The 26,273-nt window shown below is 45.9% G+C and overlaps 1 protein-coding gene across 1 annotated transcript; it reads right to left on the bottom strand.

Moving 5' to 3' along the window:
* Window positions 1–641: 641 nt before the first annotated feature.
* On the bottom strand, window positions 642–26,273 carry PRCC (proline rich mitotic checkpoint control factor). The gene is made up of 7 exons (XM_069544537.1): window positions 25,383–26,273; window positions 11,591–11,638; window positions 8,850–9,416; window positions 6,509–6,604; window positions 4,781–4,924; window positions 2,712–2,777; window positions 642–1,078 (listed from the first exon to the last, which is right to left on the bottom strand). Exons 1-7 carry the CDS (start codon window positions 25,851–25,853, stop codon window positions 992–994), a joined length of 1,479 nt encoding a protein of 492 aa, XP_069400638.1. The 5' UTR covers window positions 25,854–26,273; the 3' UTR covers window positions 642–991.

Below are 26,273 nucleotides of genomic sequence, written 5' to 3'. Positions count from 1 at the left end.
CTCTATCTGAACTGTGCTCTGAGAAGGAGGAATCATGCCACTATCTTGCGGCTCCTGGGCACCTTGGTGCCCTACAGCCAACTCAAGTCCACAGACCCTGCCACTTCCCTTCCTCATCCACCACCCTCCCCCAACCTACCCCATCCTCTCAAGCAAAAAGCTCGGAGTCCCAGTGGAGGCTCCAAGGATATCTGTCTAGCCCCCAATCTCCATGCAAAGCTTCCAAACCAGTCCAGCGCCAAGGACAACCAGTAAAAATTTGAATCATCTTTGGGGACAGGCATTTCACTACTTTTTCATGTTCAACAACTCTTTCACATCCCAGAAACAATCTCCTTGACTTCAAGATACCTGAGATCAGCAATACTTTCCATATTTGGGGTCACAGGCCCCTGTCCCAAGCAAAACTGTACATACACTTCCTAGAGTCTTCAGTGGCCATGACCCCAGTTAAGATGGTCAGCACTCAGAAAAAATACAAAGTAATCACGAGATAGCTCACAACAGTTTGCAGGCTGCTTTACCCAAGGTAAAAACTAAGATCTAAGGACAGCACAACAAAAGAGAAGCATCCAAACAAAAAAGAGAGAGAGAGAGAGACCTCACTTAAAAGTAGGAAAAGGTTCAAGGCACGCAGTGAATGTTGGACTGAATATTTTATTTCAACAGACATCCCTGGTTTAAAAAAAAAAAAAAAGATGGAGGGAGGGGGGATATCATCACACCCAACAGGGAGCAAAACTCCCATCCAAGAACTCAGAGCCCCTTCTGAGGCATCGCTTGAGTCTTTGCTAGCTCCAAGACAGAAAGGAGCTGAATTTTCTAACTTTTGTTAAGAAAAATCTATCAAATATGTTCATTCTCGCAGAGGCGAGGGCTGGGTCCTCAGGGAAAGAGATCCTGGGCTTGGATCAGCTGGGGTCCCAGAGATGAAGCTGGGGGCCGAGCCAGCTGGGCTGCAGGAGATCCAGAGGCAGTCAGGTCCAGAGCCCTAGAATCCGTATTTGGCTTGGGTCTGCCGGCGGCTGAGCTTGTTCTCCGACCAGGTGTTCTTCAGTTCCAGCTCCCGCTCCTTAGCCTGTGCAAGGAAGAGGGGGCATGGGAGAGTCACACCAAGGCCCTAAGAAACGAGCTTCTCGTGCCTCTGTGTGCTTCCCAGTTTAAAGTCTTTCTGCCATCAAAGCGATTATGAGGAAAAAGTAAATCCCTTGAAGGATTTAATTTTCTTATTCAAGCAGAAGGGGAGGACCCTCAGAAAGCAAAGGAAAACCATCTCTTTGGGGAGTTAATAGGGTTCAAGTGGAAATTCAAGAACGCTGGTCCTGGGACTTCCCTGGTGGTCCAGTGGCTAAGACTCCATGCTTCCAATGCAGGAGGCCAGAGTTCAATCCCTGGTCAGAGTTGCATGCCACAGCTAAAAACCCTGCATGCACAATAAAGACCTGTTGCAGTCAAATAAATAAATTAATATTTAAAAAAAAGAATGCTGGTCCTTCATCAGCTAGATTTGAAACTGAAATGCTCAAATGGGAAATGACCAAAACAGAACTTGAATTTGGCATCTGAAAGGAACACAATCAGCTGCCTTGGATACCTAACGAGCCATGTGGGAGAAGACAGCGTTGAAGTCCTGGACAGGTCAAAATAGGACACCTACCAACAATAACTTAGTCTGGAGCCACTGTTTCGCTGTTGTGTTGAATATAGAATATATGGTACCCGAGAAATTCACACCACTTTAGAGCACAAATTGAAGCTATGAAAAACTGACTGGAAGGTACATGAATTAATGCTTTCCCCTTCTGACTGTGACAACTCCTAGCTCTAGACTGCATCCTGGACTGTACAAATGCCACCCTAGAAACGGGGCTCCTCAACCCCACCCCCACCTGCTCATTTCCCCTGGGGTGGAGTAGGGTGCTAAGAGTTTGGATTAAAAAAAAGACCCTACAGGGGAACACCAAGTAAAAAATAATTTAAATTAAAAAAAATTTTTTTTAAGACACTACCCTTAAATTCTTTCCCTACAAATAACAAGATAGAGTAAGGGTACAAAGGAGTCCATGAAAAAGAAGGTGAAAATATGGTAAGAACAATGAATGCAAGTTCTGGCACTGAAGCCACTAACCAGCATGTACACTCTCTTACTCCTCTGTACTCTTGACAGCATTTAGTACACTAGATCTCAAAAAGTTATTTAATGACACAATAAATATTTGAAAGCTGCCATGTCCTATCAAATAAATACCAAGAAATATTCCAATTCCAAAAGATATTTTTAGGTTATCTGTAACTGAGTTACTTGCATTGATGTTTCCTGCCACAGAAATGAAGAACACAAAACCAACCTTACCTCCTCATGAGGTGTATGTTCTGCTAAAAGTTGCTGAACCAGTTTTTCTTTAGTTTTTAAAATTATCAGATGAACTTGATATTTAAAAGAACCTTATAAGAAACCATTTCACCCCTCCCTTACCTTTATATGTTAAATACCTGAATGTTCATTTACAGTCTATTCCAAGCACCTGTACTTCAGTCTTAATGAAGTGAGCCTGAGGCAGAGCAGGATAATTCTGAAGGACACATCCCCACCTAGTGGCCATGTGGAGAACTGGGGAGGGTGCCTGCTGGAAGCAGGTGTCTGACGGCGGCTTCCAGCCAAGATCTCAGCCTTCAAATCCCCAGGTTTACAGGGCCCTCAGGCCTCTCACCTGATGAATCAGATAGGTAATCTGGTGTTTCCGCCGCTGCTGGCCTGTTGGCTGCTCCCCTTTCTTCTGTAAGGGAAGAGACAATCATTAACACATTGAAAGAAAAGTGGACGTTTCTCATGTGCCCCAGTGGGACAAGGATGGGTATTAAGAAAAAAACTACACAGCCCAAATCCTAGGGGGAAGAAGTCAGCTTGGAGCAGTTTTTAAGTCTATACACTTACAAGATAGTTATTTTTATTAAAGTTATTATGTAAAATTCTCAAGCTCAGAATACTTGCCTAAAAGAGTCTGCCAATACCCTCATTAGACTGGAAATACTCTGCGGTCAGGACTGCCTTCTGTATCTCTGGTAACCCACCACCCTCAGCACCAAGCATGGGGCTCTGCCCACAGTGGACAGTTGACACCAGCTTTACCACTTGCAGTCCGTCTAAAACAGTTTAAAGGTCCAGGAGACCTCCCTCCCTTCTTACCTCCCACCACCTCCTCTGCCCTTAAGGACCTCTTCATCTCTGTCCACTTCTCCCAAGTCAGGCCAGATGTCTAGCCTATCTCCTGCCTACTGCTTACTAAGCTCTCTCCCATCAATCACCTTTGGCTGAAACCCTACTCCCTCATTCTAGCAAGTACCAACAAGCAGCTTCCCTGGAATTAGATTTTCACAATCACCACGCCTCTCTCCAATTTTCCAGCCTTCACCCGTAACTGCACTGAACCCCTACCCAAACTTTGATGCAAATGATTTACTGTCAAAGTCTATATTGGTCTGGGCTTTCATTCTGCGGTTTTCCTGTCCTCTGCCAGTGCTAGTCTCAGACTAGAAGCTTCCTAATCAGCCCCACCCAACTCCCAAAACTCCTCTCTGGAGTCTCCTCAGCACTTATGTAATCAATTTGCACCATAATCATTTATACTCAAGTGTCCTTAAAACTCTTTTTCTCAACTACACTCTAAACCTGTCAAGGACAGGAACTGCATCCTTCTTTTTTTTTTTAAATCTAGCTCAATACAATGAGATGGTGGGAAAAAAATAAAAGACTTAAACCTGGGAAAACAGCAGACTCCAATTCCTTGATGCTATTTATGTCATTTAATACGACAGTTAAAGATGACAAACATGAAACAGCCAGCTCCATCCCTGGTCTGCAGTGAGCACCAGCACCAGCAGCTACTACTGTGTGAGGATGCCTCTCCGCCCAGTTAGCAGAGCATGCTCTCCTAAGTGGCTTTTCCGGTAAACAGTGATGGATCTATGCTGATCTAACCACAACCCTTTGCTCTGTCCTGTACGACCGCCAGCTTTCAGTTAAAACAAACGGCTGGGGCTCAGATGGCCATCTGTGGCCACAGAACAAAGCAAAGACAATGGGTGGAGAAGAAGGGAATAAATGCCCGACCTTGGCCTTGCTGGTGCTGGGCTAGAGTCCAGGCTCCCCCACATCTTCCCCACTGTGGCAGGCTCATAAATGTCCACGTTTGCTGTACTCAGCTACTAGGGGGAGAGATGTTCATCATACTGACTGAAGAAAACTAGCCCAGAGAAGGTAGGAGTGTGGTATGGGAAATGTGAGGAATAAAGCATCTGAAAAGACCACAGCTGGATACAATAAACAAGGGAAAGAAAGGTGAGAGAGGGGGATGCACACTCAGAACCCAGGACCCCAGGACTTTGGAGGCTCTGTTGTGCCCACACCTCAAAGATGTGCTGCACCAGGTCCCAACTAAACAGGATGCAGAGAGGGGTAGGATGGCAGGAAAAGGGAAGAGCAGCTGTGGATTCTGTCCAGCCGGGAAGGAGCCGCACATACTGAGATCTTCCCAACTACAGGACGGGGAACTGTTTCAGCCGTCCAGTCTCAGCAACCAGACTACCATCTAGATAGAGAGCGAAGTGCTGCAAACTTCTGGAAAGTAGGAGCTGTGCCTGGGAGGCTTGGTGTACACTGCAGTACCAAGCGGAACACGTGTTGCTCAAGGTGTAGGGACAGTAACAGTGAGGTGAGGGGTCAGATTCTACTCTGGGGACTGCAAGGCGGCCACCCAGGAGACCTTCCTTTCCCACTTACTTTGCTGAATGACTTCATGGTCTTCTCTTCTGTCAATGACTTGGTCATCCACTGCTGGGCCCCACTGAGCTGGTCGTCACCTTTGATCTCCACAAAGTTGATCTCTTCCCTCCCTCGGTTCCTTTTGCCCTGCAGCCGCTTAAACTGGAAAAGGGGGGAAAAATTCAGGAGTCGGGGGTCTGGGTAGGGGATCAGGAGATGTCACCAAGGATCCAGTTTATGGAATGATTTGGGGGCTCCCCAATTCCACTGCACCCTTAATTCTCTCTGTGCACTATGTCCTTTCACCATGCCACCTACAAGTTGATTGATGCCAGGTGAAGGGCTACTTCTCAGTTCTCCTGGCCTCAGGAAAAAGAAGGCCAAAATGTATTCCCAAACGTGAGTGCAAAGATTCACTGGTATGAATTTTACTCAAATTATGTATAAATTGTATATGCCTAAAAGAACTGCACACTATTTTCAAATTACGAATTAAAGGTACAAAAACAATTCTAGGGTTTCTCTTCTAAAAATTAGTTAACATGTCTGTTCTTTCTCATTGGTTCAGTATCACCAAATCAGCAGACCACACACCAGATTAGACATTAGAGGAGAATGTAATTCGAGAGAGAGACAGAGGAAGCCTCAAAAAAGAGCCTGGCAAAATTTCCAGGAGACTGCTACTCTTTCCCCTTCCTCCAAAAGAAAGAAAGAAAAATTATCACACTGTTAAGTCACCAGAAGATGTGCTGAGGAGTGTAGGTGAAGAGGAATTAAATTCAAGAACACTTGGAAATCTGCAGTGAAACCGAGGTTGTGGTCTGAGCATCAGCAAGGCCTCTCTCTACCCATAAGGAGCTGACTTTTGCCACTGGATAAGCTCCCTGCTGCCTCCTAGGCTTAGAACAAAAAGGGCCTAACTACTGAACTTGTCAAGGAGGACATACACAGGAAAGTGGACGAACACAGGATTAACCACAGGCAGAAGTTTGCAAAGTTTCTGTGAAAAGGTGAGGAGAATGTTATTTTTATAAGAACTTGCATCCCCTATTTCTCCAACCCACTCCTGGTAGGCTGTGGCCTCCCTACAGATGGAATACTTTATCTCCTGAACATGACTGGACGGTCGCAAAACATGAGGTTTTCATCTTCCCTTGTGCCAAGTCAGGGAGAGGCTCAGCAGCAGGGAATACAGTGATGTAATGGCTGCTGTTCCCTCCCCCAAATTCACTCTCCCCCTCTCTGTTAGTATGAATGAACCCAACCTTTTGGCTGGGCATAGTATCACCCTATGAAAAAACTACTACGTTCCCTTGCTAAATACAGCCATATGACAGGCTCTAGTCAGTAAGACAGAAGGGAAAGTATTCTTAGGGACTTTTAGGAAGTCTCCTAAAGGGGGAGATGACTTTCTTTCTCCACTCTGCTGCCTGGTGTGCAATAATGATGGCAGTGGTCTTAGCTACATTCTTATTCTTATCAAAGGGGGCTGGATCTTGACAACTTTTGGAAGCTGCCATACCAGCCTTGGCCTGCCTACCTCTAGCCTTCTTTTATAAAGAAAAAAGTTAACTTCCCTTACATATGCCATTATTACTTGAAGTTTCTCAATTATATGTTGTCAAACTGAATCCCAGATGAATACAGCTTTTTTGCTTTTTTTAAAAAAAGGAATTTCCTTTAGCTTCAGACTTGAAACCTGGGGTCTAGGGGTCAAAGATGGTCACTCGGGCTTTATTAACTTACTGCTTCGTCATCGATGAAGGACGCATCTGGGGCAATTTCCTGGGGGGGGACCAGAGCCGGGTCCTGTGCGGGATAGTAGCCACCACTGTAATAATCCTGTGGTCAAGGAGGGGAGAAAACACACCAGCTGAGGGCACAGCACAGAGAACAGAGAAAACCCTCACCCAAGAGGCAGTGGCGATGCCCGCACTACAGACCCCTCAAGCGGGCCAGCCAAAGCACAGATCCCAAGGACCTACCCTACAACTCAAGAACCAGAGTTTTTCCTGATCTACACCATCCAGACAGATGGATTTTCTTTTTTTAGGGGGGAGAGACAAGAAATAAAGACATTCTCTCCTGCTTTAACTCACAGCCTGCTCCCTTGGCTGCTTCCCCAGCATGACTGCTACTGCTGACCTCTACCGTGCCTCAGCCGGGCTCCTCCTGCTCAGAAGACCCCAATACGCTCCAGTGTGAGCCGAGATGAGGAGGTGTGAGGCATGCTTCCTGCTTCTCGTCCGATCTAGCAGCCCTGGGCACAGGGGACTCCCTCCCTTAGCAGGCAGGGAGGTTGCAGATTTCTGATAAAAATAAACCACCATCAGGGTGGTACGGAATTTACAAAGCTGGGAACAAACCAGGTTTGCATTACCAGATTTTCAGTTCAGGAATTGATGACGCCCCTTTAGAGGTGAGCTGGCCAGATGCTGCTGTGGACCCTAGAGGAAGAGGGGTGAAGGCAAGGGCAAGGCCCCTACTGTGGCCAACTCAGGCAGCTGTAGGGCTGAGAAACTATTTCCTCCCTGCCTGCACTTTTTCCTAATTCTTCCACCTTTGCCCCAAACTCTAAGAAATGCTCCTCTAAGAACATTCATTTTATATATGAAAAGTAAGGTTTAATATTAAATCAAAATAATACATAAAAAAACAGAGTAATTAAAGCATTAATTTTCATTAAAAGTGTTGATAAAAACCATATGTTTAAGCTGAAGGGCCCGCTAGAGTGATTAGAGCGCTTTAATCCGCGCTGACTGCCTTCATGGTATCTGTGACTGCGCACAAAATTCCAACTGTTATCCACTGGCTGAATATAAACTAGTCATTTCTTACATTTTCCTCTTTGCTAAAGAGGTCAAAACATTCATCTTCCTCCTTCCAACATCATTGAGGAGAGATACACTGTCCCTGTGACCAGTCTACAGGACACAGCAAGGCTTAATGGCAAATAGGTTTCAAAGTGTATGATCAGAACAGAGCGCCCTCAAAGTCCGCCTACCATGGGTCCCTACGCAGGCCTAGATTATAGACAAGAGTAACAGTGACCACTCAGAGAATCACAGTGGTTGAAGGAGACTGAAGTCTTGCAGCCATCGCACGCTGGCAGGAAAACTTCCTACAGCTGCCCGGCCATAGCACGAGCCTGCTGCCTCTGACCAACCACCACCGCGGCTGTGAGTTCCCGGACTCCTGCGAGCCCTCTCCATCTAAGAAAGCTCTGACCACCGGAAGTCTGTCTTAAACTACTCACAACCTGGCCTCATATATTCTCACCGTCTGAAGCCCTGGAGAACAATTTGAACAGCTCTCCCACATAACATTTGAATACAAGTTCTCAAAACCATTTACTGAGCATTTGCTGTGTTACCAATATAACTCTTGTAGTAACCCTGAAGTTCTATCATTCCTCCCATCTTAGAGCTGAGAAATCTGAGATTCAAAGGGGCAGGTAAGTAATTTCCCCAACTTACACAGTTTGAGATTCAAAATCTAAACCCCATTTCCTGTCTCTGCCCAAACTATGGTCCCCGAGTGTCTTCTCTACAGAGACTGACTTTAGTCCTTTGACTTCTCACGTCTCAGTCAAGGCCTCTCGCCATTCTCTTCTTCCCTTCGCACCCAACTCTCCAGTCCCTCCTCTCCCTCCCCACTTCCTACGTTCTCAGCACTCCCCACCTCCAGAACTCTCCTTGGACTCACTGCTTTCTAGTCGTCTACGCCGAAGCTCTCACATCCTCCTCACCCACATGTGCAGCAGCTGCCTGGGATCTCTAAGATTAGAGACTGCTCTTCTTCCTCTTTCTCCCTATACCTCCCATCAGCTCCTACAATGACTTTGTGTTCAGAATAAAGGGGTCAATTATGTGGTTCATCCCGTCAGGCTTCGAGACTTAGGTAATTTTAGATCAATATGGTTCAGCATAAAGCCATAATGTTTGAGACCCGATAAGGAAAACCAAGACACCAGAAGACTCATTAATTCAGCCAAAGTGATGCCAGAGAGGCCGATCACAGGCTCAAAGCTCTCCCTGACTGCCAGACTCCAACATTCCCTGGCCCGCCCTCCATGCCGCCTACCCACCTGATAGTAAGCACCAGCGGCATTGGCATCGCCATATGTGGAAAACTGATTGTAGCTGTAGTCATCCCCAGGCTTAGGCATCCAAGGGGCCCCACTTGAGCCTGCTGCCATCTTGAATTCCAAGGGAGCATTGGCTGCATCGTCCTGGAAGGCCGGCTCTGGTTCTGTGCCTGGAGGCAGCTCTTCGGGGACAGTGGGAACAGGGTAAGGGTATGGCTCAACTCCAGGTGGCTCGGCCTTCTCAGGGAGGGAGAAAAAGTTCTCAGGGGCCACTTCCTCATCACTGTCGTCCTCCTCCTGCGTGATCTGTTTCGTCACCTGCAGGGCGGCACTCTTGGCGGCAGCCTTGATAGCTGAGGGCGATGGAGTGGTGGTTGTGGTGCCCACAACGGGGGCAAGAGAAGAGGACTTGGTCTTAGAAGCTTGCCTGGAGGGCTTAGTGTCAGAGGAGCCATCCGAGGGTTTCCGGGAGAAGGCGTGGGGCAGGAGCAACCTGTTAGTCTCTTTCACAGTCAGGTTTTTAGGCTGGGGAAGCAAGGCAGACAAGCCAGTCCCCTCACTGGATCCCTGGTGAGCCCAAGTTCGGGTAAGGAGGGAAGAAAGGTGGCAAGTGAGGTGTCATGATACATACTACTGACATGAAGAACAAACATCACAGTTACGTGCTCCAGCCTAAAATCTTACCAGCCCTGTTCTGTCTGACCTTTGCCTGCTAAGGTCCTCCAAACTGGACTGGACTCCTCCTCCCTCAGGCCCTCTACTGTCCACTTCTCCCAGCTCCTCTACCACGAAACCTCTCCTGATTTTTATCTTTTTGCTAACATGATACAGTTAGTAAATACATCATCTTTCTTCTCCAAAAGCCCAGGGCTCTCTCCAGCTGATCAATGAACATCTCTCAGTATCTTGAAGGTTCCTCTTAAGCATCCAACTCCCTGCTTCCTTTGGATTGCCACTCAGAGTCAACAGCAAGGCTCTGTCCTAAAAAGACCTTCATACATCCCGCCCAAAGTTCCCTCCCCGCCCAAGGAAAGCCCTAGAGATGTGGTATATCCAGCTTGTTTATGCCAGAGTCAAGCATTTAGCTTATCAATTTGTAAGCTAACTGGCTCAGCCCATCCAGAGTCCCTGTCACTCACAAGAATCTTTCAGATTCTGCTTTCTGAATAACAAGGCCAGCTGTCCTAACTGTCGGGCTGAGGGAGGTACTGGTTTAAAAAAGGAGAATGGAGTTAGTGTTACTTATGGACACTGTGTCACTGTCCTGGAGTAACCATGTACTTCAGCACTCTCGGCCAAGAAATGCCCAGAATGAGTAAACTAGGGCTTCTGAATCAAGCAGCCCAGGCAGAACTGTCCACCCAGAAAATGGGCTCTTCTCCCTGCTGTCTGCGTTCACAGACTTAGGTCATTCCATCCTGGCAGACGCCAAAGGCTCAGGCTCATAAAAACCAGACTGAGGTGGAAGATGGAGCACGTACATCCTTCAGGCTCCCTTTGGAGCGTTTGACTTCTCAGCTACATCTGGGATCATGAATACATCCCTCTGCACTGCTTGGTCCACACTCTGCTTTATCAGCTCAGAGGTTCTCTAGGTACTCATCTCTTCCTACCATCTGAAAGACAGCTCTTTACTCCTAGAGTGCGTTCTGAGCCAGTGTCCTTCCATCTCTTTAGTTGCCAGTTCACTTCCTCCAGGAAAGCCATTCTGACTACAGGCAACAACCGGCTTCATTCAGTCCCAGCAAGTGACTACCTTTCATGATTCTTCCTCCATAACCCACGACAGACAGGGACACAGCATCACTCTCATCAGTTATCTAACTTCCACGTGACTGTGTCCTTCTAAGACCTCCCAACATGGGATGTGACGCCTTAACAGACTCAGGGAAGGGGCCACCTCAGGATCATATACCTGAATCAGGAGACAACAACCTTATAAAGGAAGAGCCTCTTTTGCTCTTCTGGAGACATACAATTAACATGATGTCAGAGGGTGTGTAAATCACTGAGTGTGGAACTCAACAGGAAGAAACTCCTGGGAGGCAGAACAGAGGCCCTGGGACAAGCGGAAACAGGAAATGGCAGCGAGAGCATCTCCCAGCACTGTCTGGTTAAGGACTTCTGGTCTTTACGACAAAGCAGCGGCCAAACGCTGCAGGTGAGAGCACGGACCCTACAGTCAGACTGCCTCAGTCCGATCGCAGCTCTGCCCCCACTAGTTGTCTGACCCTGGGCGAGTTCCTTAAGGTCTCATTCTCCTCATATACAATACAGGAATGATAGTAACACTCTGGTTTAGGTACTATTAAGAGGATAAAATCACTTAAACACTCGTATAGCACTTGGTACTATTTAAGTTTCTTTTCCAGGTTAAAGATGAGACTGGGAGAAGATGGATAATTTTAAAGTTCAAAAGTCCCATAACATCATTTTGACCAATCCATTTATTCTACTGTTCCTAAATAATCCTTTTACCTGAAATGTAATAAATCAAATTGAGTTCCAATTCATCTCCCTACCACGCCTGTCCTCTAGGAGAGGCAACGCCAGCATGCTAAAGTCAGTGAACAGTGAGGGAAGGGCAGAAAAGCACAAGGTCTGATGTTACCTGGAAAACAAAACTACACTCAAACAGGCAGGCCTCGGTATCAGCATTTGCATTTGCTTAAGCTTGGTTTGGAAATTCCCATCTTCCAGGAAGCAATATGGGAAGAAACGGCTTCTGTCACAAAGCTTACCTGAAGGACAGTTTTCTTCTTTGTGGGTTCATCTTCCTCAGAATCTGACTAAGAGAAAAATAAACAAAATAAGGCCTCGCTGTTTAAGGACAATAAGGAAAGCACTCACCTTAAATGAAGAAGAAATAAAGGCCTGGACAACAGTGGCTCTCATCTTGTCTGGGCCCTTCCTCTGTCTGAGGGATATATCTCCCAGGACCAGCCAAACAGCTTCAGAAAATGAGGCAGGCACTGACCTTTCCTGGTCACCCATTCTCAAACCCCTAGACCTGTTCCAGAGCCTTTTGCATCAATTTTGTCTTTTAAATGAAGACTACTTCCTCTCATTCAGTCTTTGGTGGCAAGAAAAAGCTATACCCATTCTTCTTCCTATAAATCTGTCCACCAGAAGATGAATGGGATTTGGCCCACAATCTCACCCAATCTCAGCTTCACTTCTAAAACCACTTACATAGACTACATAACCACAGGGCCGGGGAACTCCTGTGGGATTAAGTGGTGTGTTAACTACTCTTCTATGAGACATTAAAGGTCAAAGCCATTGGAGAAATCCATTCCTCTCCAAGTATGATCTATTGTTTAAGTATGCCAGGCAGAGTCGTTCACGTCCAAGAAGAAGGCAAGCAAATGATGACTGTGAGACTTTGGGGCAAGAAGGGAGGTCCCTCTGTGTTATCCCTCTGATTCATCAGGATTGTTTCTAAAACAAGCTCTCACACTGAAAAATGGCCAAACTTTTAGTTCAACATCAGCTCCTCAGCCATCTTCAGCTATCAGAAAGATGCAAGGCATAAGAAAAGCAAGCTGTAACATTTTATTTTAAAAAATTAATATCCTAACTGAGAACTTCAAAAGTTCTGCATTTGTCGTTAAGACTCTGGTTTGGGGCACCTGTAAATAAAGGTGATTAGGCAGGAATCTAAGATTCTTTCCATCCCTAAGATTTTAAACAACTCAAATTCTCTGCCTATTTTTTTCAACTGAACCTCATACGTCACAAGTTCCCCACTGGATTCATCTGCTACAAGGACCTTTTGATCATCATTACTCAGAACCCACTGTATGCAAGACACTGTGCCAGGCACTACAGACACAGCTCCAACTGGTGTCCTGCGGCTGGGTTACAGGTACTAGGATGATACTCATCCACTCAGGCAACAGGATAGGACCTGCAGCAGGCAGAGTCCTGGCCCACTGATTTCCAGAGGCACAACCTGGACTACTTTCTCCACTGTGCTTCAAAGATTTTCTTGTATGCCAAGACATGGAAAAAGTACCAGCCCTCAAGAAACTTGAGTCCAGTAAGAAGAAAGACAAGTACCCAAATAATTGTAATAAAAGCAGTTAAGGATAAGGGCATCAACTGCGACTCCAAAATCTCCTCAAAGAACTGGCCGAGCCTCCGTGTGTACTTCTTTCACGTGAGTTCCCCACCTTATCACTCCTCCTGCAGGCTCCTGGGTGACTGCCACCTCTCACTCTCCGTCAGTCTGTATTCTGTCCCTCCTGACCTGAAACTCTGAAGTCTTCCTAAAGAAGCTCACCTTGCTCTTTTTCACTGTGTCCCTATGTTATTTATTTGTCTGGGTGGCATCAGGCTAACAATGATTCATTTGTGCTTGCTCTGTAAATGGTACATTTTTCATGTGCATATATACTTGCCTTACTAGAATTAACACCCCAAAAAGAAGTCTTTTTCATTATAGGGGACTGAAATGCAAAAGTAGGAAGTCAAGAGACAGCTGGAGTAACAGTCAAATTTGGCCTTGGAGTACAAAATGAAGCAGGCTAAAGGCTAACAAAGTTTTGCCAAGAGAACCCACTGGTCATAGCAAACACCCTCTTCCAACAACACAAGAGAAGACTCTACACATAGACGTCACCAGATGGTCAATAGCGAAATCAGACTGATTATATTCTTTGCAGCCAAAGATGGAGAAGTTCTATACAGAGAGCAAAAACAAGACCGGGAGCTGACTGTGGCTCAGATCATGAATTTCCTATTGCAAAATTCAGACTTAAATTGAAGAAAGTAAGGAAAATCACTGGACCATTCAGGTATGACCTAAATCAAATCCCTTATGATTATACAGAGGAAGTGACAAACAGACTCAAGGGATTAGATCTAATAGGCAGAGTGCCAGAAGAACTATGGATAGAGGTTCATGACACTGCACAGGAGGCAGTGATCAAGACCATTCCCAAGAAAAAGAAATGCAAAAAAGCAAAATGGTTGTCTGAGGAGGCCTTACAAACAGCTGAGAAAAGAAAAGAAGCAAAAGGCAAAGGAGAAAAGCAAAGATATACCCATCTGAATGCACAGTTTCAAAGAATAGCAAGGAGAGAGATAAAGCTTTCTTGGTGATCAATGCAAAGAAATAGAGGAAAGCAATAGAATGGGAAAAGACCAGAGATCTCTTCAAGAAAATTAGAGATACCAAGGGAACATTTCATGCAAAGATGGGCACAATAAAGGACAGAAATGGTATAGACCTAACAAAAGCAGAAGATATTAAGAAGAGGTGGCAAGAATACACAGAAGAACTATACAAAAAAGATCTTCATGACTCGGATAACTATGATGGTGTGATCACTCACCTAGAGCCAGACATCCTGGAATGCGAAGTCAAGTGGGCCTTAGGAAGGATCACTAGGAACAAAGCTAGTAGAAGTGATGGAATTCCAGTTGAGCTATTTCAAATCCTAAAAGATGATGCTGTGAAAGTGTACTCAATATGCCAGCAAATTTGGAAAACTCAGCAGTGGCCACAGGACTGGAAAAGGTCAGTTTTCATTCCAATCTCAAAGAAAGGCAACGCCAAAGAATGTTCCAACTGTTGCACAACTGCACTCATCTCACACACTAGCAAAGTAATACTCAAACCAAGTGAGGCTTCAACAGTACGTGAATCGAGAACTTCTAGATGTTCAAGCTGGATTTAGAAAAGGCAGAGAAACCAGAGATCAAACTGCTCACATCTATTGGATCATCGAAAAAGCAAGAGGTCCAGAGAAACATCTACTTCTGCTTTACTGACTACACCAAAGCCTTTGACCGTGTGGATCACAACAAACTGTGGAAACTTCTTAAAGAGATGGAAATCCCAGACCACCTTACCTGCGTCTTGAGAAATCTGTATGTAGGTCAAGAAGCAAGTTAGAACTGGACATGGAACAACAGAAAATAAGGCTGGAAAATGAGTACGACAAGATTGTATATTGTCACCCTGCTTGTTTAACTTATATGCAGAGTACATCATGAAAATGCTGGGCTGTGAAGCACAAGCTAGAATCAAGATTGTAGGAAGAAATATCAATAACCTCAGATATGCAGATGACACCACCCTCAAGGCAGAAAGCAAAGAGGAACTAAAGAGGAGCTGGGAAAGTTGGTTTAAAGCTCAAGATTCAAAAACCTAAGATCGTGGCATCCAGTCCCATCACTTCAAGGCAAATAGATGGGGAAACAATGGAAACAGTGAGAGACTTTATTTTCTTGGGCTCCAAAATCCCTGCAGATGGTGACTGCAGCCATGAAATTTAAAAGACGCTTGCTCCTTGGAAGAAAAGTTATGACCAACCTAGAGAGCATTTTAGAAAGCAGAGACATTACTTTGCTGATAAAGGTCCATCTAGTCAAAGCTATGGTTTTTTCAGTAGTCACGTATGGATGTGAGAGCTGGACCATAAAGAAAGCTGAGTGCCGAAGAATTGATGCTTTTGAACTGTGGGGTTGGAAAAGACTCTTGAGAGAGTTCCTTGGACTACAAGGAGATCCAACCTAAAGGAAATCAGTCCAGAATAGTCACTGGAAGAACTGATGCTGAAGCTGAATCTCCAATACTTTGGCCACCTGATGCAAAGAAATGACTCCTTAGAAAAGACCCTGATGCTGGGAAAGATTGAAAGCAGGAGAAGGGAATGACAGAGGATGAGATGGTTGGATGGCATCACTGACTCGATGGACATGAGTTTGAGCAAGCTCCAGGAGTTGGTGATGGGCAGGGAGGCCTGGGGTGCTGCAGACCATGGGGTTGCAAAGAGTCAGACATGACTAAGCGACTGAACTGAACTGATCCGTGAAAATGCAAAAAATGTATACTAACTAAAATTTTTAACAGAATTCAAGGATTATTTATTCTCTCTGTTCTGCCAAGAGGTCTAACACAATCGAAGAAAAGACTTAAGCCCCAAACACCCAAGCATTTTTTACCTTTTCTCTCTGTTCCAAACTCCACTGCCTCAGGGTTTACTGACCGTTTCCCTTTTCTTTTTTTTCCCCCCTCACTCCTCCTTCCCTTGTTTTTTGACTATGAAGACTTTCTCCTTTTCAGCAGACCACACAGAACCACCTCACTGTGGGGTACACAAGGTTGTCATGAAGTCCCCAGGCACGTTTAAACTTTAACATCTTAGGTAATATGTCCAATGGAAACAATCTGAAAAGAAAATGTTATCAAGTTTAAGACGATTACATTCATAAAACCGTACAAGCATATTTTTATTTTTCAGATCTGTGACAAACAAAAAGTGGCTACTCTGAAATTGTAGGCAAACTGTCCTATGGCTAATAGAATTGAAGGCCAGATCAGCTGGGGGAAGAAAATTCAATTTTTCCTTAAATGTCACAGACGGTTTCCATTATACTGTCAACCTAAGTTTAAAGCTTAAAAGCACCCACACGAAAAACTGTACAAAGATTTTAGGAACACCTTATTAATTCTGGATTTAGAGGACTGCTACGGTTACTCACAATCATCCTTCTCTCTTTGAACGTTTGTCCTAATCTACTGAGCCCCATTATAAATCACCTCATGATGGGCACAAATAGGACTCCCTAACACAGAACACTAAGACCCTCAAAAAATGTGCTGAACCCCTAAGCCCTTCTTAAGACCATTCATCTTTGAGAGAGGGGCAGAAATAAATCTTTACCTCTTAAAGCTGACAAACAGGGCTCTGAGACGTTCAGTAACCTGTCTGGGCCACAGAGAAGTCCAGGGCCCTTGGGAGAGTAGGGAAGCAGAATGAGAACCACTTGCCCCGAGTTAACTTTAGCCAACTAGAGAGGCTGGAAACACGGAACTCACTGGTTCACTGTGGAAGAGGCTGAGAGGCCACTCAAAGGACTTACGGGCATGTGTGGGCTTGGATGAAAACAGGAAACCAAAGAAAGCTCAGCAAGGATTTATCCAAATACCTCACACACAAAAATAAATTTCAGTTCAGAGTACTAAAAAGGAGGAGATAAGTAATCCAAAATCTGAAAGAGGTGCCGTATATCTACCAGTCACGGGGCCAGGGGCTCTCGGAGCATTTAAAAGGAAGATTAATTCAGCTTCTATCAGGAGCCAGTTAGAGGCAACAGGATCAGCCTAAGCACAGTATTTAATTTAGATACAACGAGAACTTCCTTGATGGTGAAAGGTACATGACCATACTGGTTTTTTTCCCCCTTATCATGGTAAAGCATATATAACATAAAATGTATCATTTTAACCATTTATAAGCATACAATTCAGTAGCATTAAGTACACTCATAATATTGTATAACCATCACCACTATCTATCTCCAGAACTTCTCCTCATCCCAAACTCTGTACCTGTTAACAATAACTCCCCATTCCCCAGTAACCTCTATACTACTTTCAATCTCTTCATTCGCCTACTCTAGGTACCTCACACAAATGGAATCATATAATGTGTCCTTCTGTGTCGAGCTTATTTTTCTGAGCATGTCTGCGAAGTCCATCCATATTGTAACATGTATCAGAACTGCATTCCTTTTTAAGGTTGAGTAATATTCCACTGTATGTACATACCACACTTTCTGGATCCACTCATCTGTTGCTGAAAATGTGGGTTACTGCCACCTTTTGGCTACTGTGAACAGTGCTGCTATGAACACTAGCATACAAGTATTTGTTTGAGTCCCTGTTTTCAATTCTTTTTACCTAGGAGTGAAACTGCTGGATCATTCTAATTAACTTTTTGCGAACCTGCCAAACTGTTCTGCACGGGAGTATATTAAAGGAGGCTGTTGAGTCAACTCCTAGAGTGCTGAAGACCAGTGCAAGGTGATCTAAGCGGGTCTGTGTCACCTGACCCAGGGAGGAGGAGGATGCTAGAGACACAGGAGCACCCAGGGCTGGAAGCAGCAGGCTGAGCCAGAAAAGGCATTCCCAGGTTTTCAAGACACAAACTGGCTGTGTCTCTTAAGAATGACGTGCTGTATTTCTTTTTGGCCTCATAAGAGCCTGCGCCTCAGTGGCCACCACTGTCCTCTCTGTTCCAGCTGCCAAGAGTGACAAGACACACACACCCCGAGACTGCTGAGCAGGAACGGAAACAGACATTTTCCATTAAGCCAGGCCCAGTGGGATCTGCTAATCTATGAGAGCCTCATTCCCCATGGCAGCCTCCCTCTTATCTTCCCAAGCTCTGGTTCTGACAGACTCCCTTTCCAAAAAGCAATCACTAGTTGCCAGGGCCAGAAGCCAAGAAGAAAATCAGAGCCCAAGCACAGACCACCGCTCCCCACCAACCCCCAGGCTCCAAACTCTAATCACTTACACACGCCTCTCTGCTATTATCCCAATTAGCTAGATTCATCAACTGTTTTCCCCTTTGGTCTCAAATATGTTCTTACATCTGCCCGTTCAGTTGGGCATCATTTTCTCTCCCACTTTTGCACTCCTCATAGTACCACTTTCCTAGCTCTGGTTGCTCAAGACTCTTCTATCTTTTTAGTAGGAACTATGATAGAAAATCTGAAAAACTCAACAGTGGCCACAGGACTGGAAAAGGTCAGTTTTCATTCCAATCCCAAAGAAAGGCAATGCCAAAGAATCCGACTCTGCGACCCCATGGACTGTAGCCTACTACGCTCCTCCGTCCATGGGATTTTCCAGGCAAGAGTGCTGGAATGGGTTGCCATTTCCTTCTCCAGAGGATCTTCCTGACCTAGGGATCGGACCCAGGTCTCCCGCACTGTAGGCAGACGCTTTACTGTCTGAGCCACCAGGGAAGTCCAAGAATGGTCAAACTACCGCACAGTTGACTCATCTCACACGCTAGTAAAGTAATGCTCAAAATTCTCCAAGCCAGGCTTCAGCAATACATGAACCGTGAACTTCCAGATGTTCAAGCTGGTTTAAGAAAAGGCAGAGGAACCAGAGATCAAATTGCCAACACCCCCTGGATCATTGAAAAAGCAAGACAGTTCCAGAAAAAAACATCTATTTCTGCTTTATTGACTATGCCAAAGCCTTTGACTGTGTGGACCACAATTAACTGTGGAAAATTCTGAAAGAGATGGGAATACCAGACCACCTAACCTGCCTCTTGAGAAACCTATATGCAGGTAAGGAAGCAACAGTTAGAACTGGACATAGAACAACAGACTGGTTCCAAATAGGAAAAGGAGTATGTCAAGGCTGTATATTGTCACCCTGCTTATTTAACTTATATGCAGAGTACATCATGAGAAACGCTGGGCTGGAAGAAGCACAAGCTGGAATCAAGCTTGCTGGAAGAAATATCAATAACCTCAGGTATGCAGATGACACCACCCTTATGGCAGAAAGTGAAGAGGAACTCAAAAGCCTCTTGATGAAAGTGAAAGAGGAGAGTGAAAAAGTTGGCTTAAAGCTCAACATTCAGAAAACGAAGATCATGGCATCTGGTCCCATCACTTCATGGGAAATTAGATGGGAAAACAGTGGAAACAGTGGCTGACTTTATTTTGGGGGCTCCCAAATCACTGCAGATGGTGACTACAGCCATGAAATTAAAAGATGCTTACTCCTTGGAAGGAAAGTTATGACCAACCTAGATAGCATATTAAAAAGCAAAGACATTACTCTGCCAACAAAGGTCCGTCTAGTCAAGGCTATGGTTTTTCCTGCAGTCATGTATGGATGTGAGAGTTCGACTGTGAAGAAGGCTGAGCGCCGAAGAATTGATGCTTCTGAACTGTGGTGTTGGAGAAGACTCTTGAGACTCCCTTGGACTGCAAGGAGATCCAACCAGTCTATTCTGAAGGAGATCAGCCCTGGAATTTCTTTGGAGGGAATGATGCTAAAGCTGAAACTCCATTACTTTTGCCACCTCATGCGAAGAGTTGACTCACTGGAAAAGACTCTGATGCTGGGAGGGATTGCAGGCAGGAGGAGAAGGAGACGAGAGAGGATGAGATGGCTGGATGGCATCACTGACTCAATGGACGTGAATCTGAGTGAACTCCGGGAGTTGGTGATGGACAGGGAGGCCTGGCATGCTGCGATTCAGGGGTCACAAAGAGTCGGACACGACTGAGCAACTGAACTGAAGACAGAAAGGAACACAACACACCTTGGAGCAAATACAACTTCTGCTCCTCTCAAACTATGTGATTTTAGCTCTGTTCTCTAAATTCCTATATCCTCACCTGTAAACTAGGGGTTAGACTTAACTTAGAGTCACTGATGTGCCCAGCACAGTGTCAGACACTCCACAGGTGACCCACAGATGTTGGCGCATTCCTCTTTCCCTTTCTATCTAGGGCTAAATCCTAGCTAAATTCACTGCAGTCAACTCTTAACAGAAGTGACCAAAATTAGTGAAATTTCAATTTCACAGCTTCAAATCTTTCACTACCTGGGTAAGCAATTTGAAAGGACGTGTAACACTAATCCAAGTAACTCTGAAATTTCTATTTGTGTTGGAAGGCACATTACATGACCGAAAACCCTTAGAGCAGACTTATTCCTCTAATTTTGCTTTTTTTGGTATCCTAATTTTAGAAGTCTCCTAAGCCCGCAAAATCATCGGGCTGATTTTCTTAACCACTGTTCAGAAAAAGAACAGTAAGAAGGGAAAAGGAATGATGATTCCCCATTTTATGGATCATTCCTAATTTTTGACTCATGTAAGTCAAAAGCTGGCTGAATTTGATATTGAAATGTACCTGGAGAGAGAATTTCCCTTGTTCCCTAACTGTGGTGGCTGATCGATGAGCTGACTCAAATCAAACCAATCATAGTCTCTCTCCCAGAAAACCAGACCGAACTAAAACTATAGTTCAACCTGGGCCAATCACTAAAAGGAATGAATAAAAACCAAGGAGGTATAGGTGGCCATCTTTCATCTGCAACAAAAGTTAAGAAGTAGAGGAAACTGGTCTGCAGACAAAGAAGAATGAATTAAAGGTGTGAAGAGAAGCTGTGTGGGTCCCTGACAGATCTCCAACTCCTGATTCCAGGCCCCTTCCAGGGTACCTCAGTATATTTATGATGCATTTCCACTTATGCTAGCTTGGAGCAGTTTCTGATACTTGTAACCAATTAAATCTAACTAATCCCCAACCTGCTCTGCCTTTGTATTCCCCAAATAAACAGCACCACTACTATCCCAGCTGCCTGAGCCAAAAGGTCAGTCTTGACCCATCTCCTACACCCACGCTGCTACTGCTGTCGCTTCAGGCGTATCCAACTCTGTGCGACCCCACAGACGGCAGCCCACCAGGCTCCCCCATCCCTGGGATTCTCCAGGCAGGCACACTGGAGTGGGTTGCCATTTCCTTCTCCAATGCATGAAAGTGAAAAGTGAAAGTGAAGTCGCTCAGTCATGTCTGACTCTTAGTGACCGCAGCCTACCAGGCTCCTCCATCCATGGGATTTTCCAGGCAAGAGTACTTGAGTGGGGTGCCATTGCCTTCTCCGCCTTCACCCACGACATCCAATCAATTCCCTGGTCTTACCACTTCTCCCTCCAAAAAAGACCTGGAACCTCCAATTCTCTCCATCCCCACTACTCCCTCATCCAGGCACCATCATCTCTCACAACGTCTCTACCAGTCTGGTTCCCTCCAGATCTCTTGGCACCCTGTGATCAGAGGAGTCTTGCTCAGACTTAAGGGCTCTTCACTACCCTAGAATTACGTACAAAGGCCTTGGCACTGTATCCAAGGCCTGTTATCATCTGGCCTCAATCTCTTTCCCTCTGGCCTCTTCTCTCATCACTGCCCCTGCCCACCATGCACTGCAGCCACTGTGCCTTACTAAAGCTTCCCGCAAAGTGTTTGCATTCTCTCACCTCTGGGCTTTTGTACATTCCGTTCCCTCCGCCTGATGTCCTCCTCTTCATCACCTCTTTCTCTGGCTACCTTCTGCTCACTGGTCTTATCTCTAAAGTGTAGACATCATCTCCTCCTGAAAGCCTCCCCAACCTCTAAAGTTGATTAGTGCCCCAAAGGAGAGGTCCCATGGCACCAGCTCTCTCACGGTCCTCCTGATTTGACCTTGCCTGTCTCCTCCCACACAGACCATCAGCTCCTTTTACAATAGGGTCTATCACGCTCACTACTGTACTCAGCACCTGGTACAGAGAATCAGCTCAACAGTGAATGAAGGCATGAACCAGAGTTCAGAGTTAATTGATCCCACTTCAGCACCAAATTCTAAAGGAAAATTTTTTAAGGAAACCTAATTCATTCACTCAGATGTTTACTGAAAGCCCAATAAGCACAAGACACAGAGCTTAGAACCCACAGATATTTCAAAGGCGAAGGTCACCCTTGCCTATTCACCTTAGAACGCTCTTAGGCTACCTTTCCCAGGAATTACACATTCAGAAAACAAAACACTAACTTGTACAGAACAAAAATGGGAAACTGAACCAGTTAAGGGCTAGGATTTGGTTTTATTCTAATCCATCTCACAATTTATCTCAGGAATTTAGCAAATTATACTTAAAAAGGAGGGATAGTTAAAAGTCCTCAGAATTTTCTGCCACTTAGCTGGCCTAAATGGAAGAGTCTACAGCCTCTACCAGCAACTTTTCCTGATGCTACCTCTGAGGACCTAAAAATGAGTTTTTCCACTGTCACTGTGGAGGGAAGCAAGCTAGCTCAAAGTGCCATCTTCCCCCATATACTGTAATTAGGCTGAAAGGAAATTTGGGAAGAAAACTGTGAAAACAGAATGCCCCCAAAAATGAATCTATTTTCCTCTGTCTTAGGAACTTTCCTTTGTTCCAGGTTAAATCAAGAGCAAACTTAAGTTTCAGTGGAGCAACAGAAGGCTTTTTGGAACCCTAGTCTTAGAAATAACAGACTTGGGTAAAAAAGAAGGGGGAAATGATTTGGAAAAAGTTTGGAACAAGATAGTAAGAGAGATTCTGGAAATACCTTCCATAAAGAATCCACAGTCATTTGAACTCATTCACTCAAAATATTTACATAGTACTCAATATGTGCCAGGCATTGCTTTAACCACTAGGAATTCAGCAGTGAAAAAAATAAACAATCAGCCCTGTCTTCATGGAGCGTGTATACTAGCAAAAGGAGAGAGGCAAATAAAATAAACAGTATGTGAGATGGTTAGTATGTCATCTCATACATAGCAAAGTAATGCTCAAAATTCTCCAAGCCAGGCTTCAATAATATGTGAACGGTGAATTCCAGACATTCAAGCTGGATTTAGAAAAGGCAGAGGAACCAGAGATCAAATTGCCAACATCCCCTGGATCATGGAAAAAGCAAGAGAGTTCCAGAAAAACATCTAGTTCTGCTTTATTGACTATGCCAAAGCCTTTGACTGTGTGGATCACAACAAACTGTGGAAAATTCTTCAAGAGATGGGAATACCAGACCACCTTACCTCCCTCTTGAGAAATCTGTATGCAGGTCAGGAAGCAGCAGTTAGAACTGGACATAGAACAACAGACTGGTTCCAAATGGGGAAAGGAGTACGTCAAGGCTGTATATTGTCACCCTGCTTATTTAACTCGTATGCAGAGTACGTCATAAGAAATGCTGGGCTGGAAGAAGCACAAGCTGGAATCAAGATTGCCGGGAGAAATATTAATAACCTCAGATATGCAGATAACACCACCCTCAAGGCAGAAAGCAAAGAACTAAAGAGCCTCTTGATGAAAGTGAAAGAGCAGAGTGAAAAAGTTGGCTTAAAGCTCAACATTCAGAAAACAAAGATCATGGCATCCAGTCCCATCACTTCATGGCAAATAGATGGGGAAACAATGGAAACAGTGAGAGACTTTATTTTCTTGGGCTCCAAAATCCCTGCAGATGGTGACTGCAGCCATGAAATTTAAAAGACGCTTGCTCCTTGGAAGAAAAGTTATGACCAACCTAGACAGAATATTAAAAAGCAGAGACATTCCTTTGCCAACAAACGTTCGTCTAGTCAAAGCTATGGTTTTCCCAATACTCGTGTATGGATGTGAGAGTTGGACTATAAAGAAAGCTGAGTGCCGAAGAACTGATGCTTTTGAACTGTGGCGTTGAAGAAGACTCTTGACAGCCCCGTGTACTGCAAGGAGATCCAACCAGTCAATCCTAAAGGAGATCAGTCCTGAATATGTATCGGAAGGACTGATGCTGAAGCTGAAGCTCCAATACTCTGGCCACCTGATGCAAAGAACTGACTCATCTGAAAAGACTCTGATGCTGGGAAAGATTGAAGGTGGGAGAAGGGGATGACAAACAATGAGATGGTTGGATGGCATCACCAACTCTATGGACATGAGTGTGAGCAAGCTCCAGGAGTTGGTGATGGACAGGGAAGCCTGGAGTGCTGCAGACCATGGGGCTGGAAAGAGTCGGACATGACTGAGCGACTGAATTGAACTAGATGGTGATAAAGTATCTTAGATGGTGGTGCTATGGAGAAAAATAAAAGAAATGGGGTGGGGCGGAGTAGGTGACAGGATGTTACAACCGAAATAGGTTGGCTAGCAAGCCCTCACTGGGAACTTGTCTTTTAAACCCAGATTTGAAAGAGGTGAGGGAGAGAACATTCAGACATCTGGGGGGAAGAGAACAGAAATAGCCTCCAGGCCGAGCTGGAAGTCTGAAGAGAAGCAAGGGTGAAAACCAGCTTCCCTCTGAGGGTTACCAGAGGTGACCGAGGCATGGACCAACTGACCTTTAAGAAGTGGAAGAATGGCAAGAACTCCAGATAAGTCTAAAGTATTACCTGCCCATAGATGTCTCTTCTATCTCCCAAGTGCTCACTCCAGAACAGGTCTTCAATTTTTCTGATCCAACATTCAGAAAACGACACAAGCTTGGTTGCCTCTTCTATATGTAAATAGTGAAACCGAAGCACAGGCCTGCAGTTCAGCTAAACCCTGAATCTTCACTCTGCCCTTCACCAGGTAAGATCTTACACAATGGACACCTGTTTCTCCATCTGTAAAAATTAGAATGTTCTCTCTCACAGTTCTGTGGTAATTCAAGGAAAGGGCCAACGCCTGGCAAATAATCTGTACTCAATAAATACTGAATTTCTTCCCTAACTTCCCTCAAAAATAGAATCCAGGATTCCTATCCTTTCTGCTCAGACCCTGATGCCTTTAAGTTCAGAGGCAAAGCAAAAGATTAGTTCTGAATGTTGGCCAAGGGCTCAGGAATTGTCTCCTGTTACCTCTTCAAATGCCACATTTCATGCTGTTGTGAGTACTTCGGGGGTTTGGGGAGGACCTGCGGTGACGATGCAACAGCAGGAATGCAATCAAGGAGCCCCAGGCCTGGCCCTATCAGCGTCAGGTGATGGTGTAAGGCCTTTCCGCGGGCGGGTCCAGTTTGGAGAAACACGCAGGGACAAATACCCTAACTCCCCAAAGCCGACAAACTTCAGCTCGACTAATCGCACAGTACCAGGAATCCAGTGGTCTGGAATCAACGGATGCATTTACAGGAGAGAGTCTCCGAGCCTCCACAAGTCCCTCCCACAGCTGAGCCCATGCCCAAACCCAATGGACAGTGGGGGTGCCCTCCCCGGATACTCACATCCCCTTTATGCAACTCTGGCGCCGCAATCTTCACCGGCTCTGTCCTCTTCTTTGGCTTCGGAAGCCCCAGAGGGGGCCCGGCACCGCCGATAGGAGGGGGCAGACTGAGGCCAGGGCCTCGGGGCGAGGGCAGCCCCAATCCGAGCCCCTCCCCAACTCCCGCCGCTTCAGCCGGGCTCACGCCTGGAGGTGGGGGGAAGCCTCCCAGGCCGAAGGGCAAGGGGGGAGGAGGCTGGAGCCGGGGGTCGCCGGTGGGTGGGGGCAGCAACAGCGGCGGGGGAAAGGCTGGGGCCAGCATCTGGGGGGGCGGAGGCAGCAAGGCCGGACCCTTGGGTGCGGGAAGAGAAGCGAACAAGCCCCCTAAAGTGGGCCCAGGAGTAGGGGCCGCCGCCTCCTCCTCCTCCTCCGGCTCCGGCTCAGCCTCATCCGGCTCACTTTCATCGCTGCTGGCGTAAGCAACCAGCGACATGGCGCCGCCCGCCTTTGGGGCGCCCTTGCCGGCAGACGAGGCCTACTTGAGACCGGGGATGTCCGGAGGCCTAGTGTGCGCCCCCCCACTCGGCGGGGAGGGGAATCAAAAAGCCCGCCTTCTCCGTACTCTAGGGCTAGCCCCGGCAGAAGCCCATGCCCATAGTTGATTTTCACCGAATAAGGCTTCCCTCTTCACTTAAGCTCCTAGTCCCGGGCAACTACACACAGCTAATGGCCGCCGAGTCACTCCGCCTCCTCCTCGCCTCACTAATATAAGAACTACAACTCCCAGAGAACACTTTGGCCACGGCACCATTATCCGCCGCAGGGAGCGCGGCGCAAGGCACGGCGGGAGTTGGAGTCAGAGGACGGATTGAGGGGCCCGGAGAAAGACAGGCGCTAAATCCTCCTCTGATAC

Source organism: Ovis canadensis, chromosome 1 (genome assembly GCF_042477335.2).
Source record: "Ovis canadensis isolate MfBH-ARS-UI-01 breed Bighorn chromosome 1, ARS-UI_OviCan_v2, whole genome shotgun sequence".
Classification (NCBI taxonomy): domain Eukaryota; kingdom Metazoa; phylum Chordata; class Mammalia; order Artiodactyla; family Bovidae; genus Ovis; species Ovis canadensis.
Note: the sequence above shows the minus strand (reverse complement) of the source record. Positions and strands in the feature narration are given on the sequence as shown.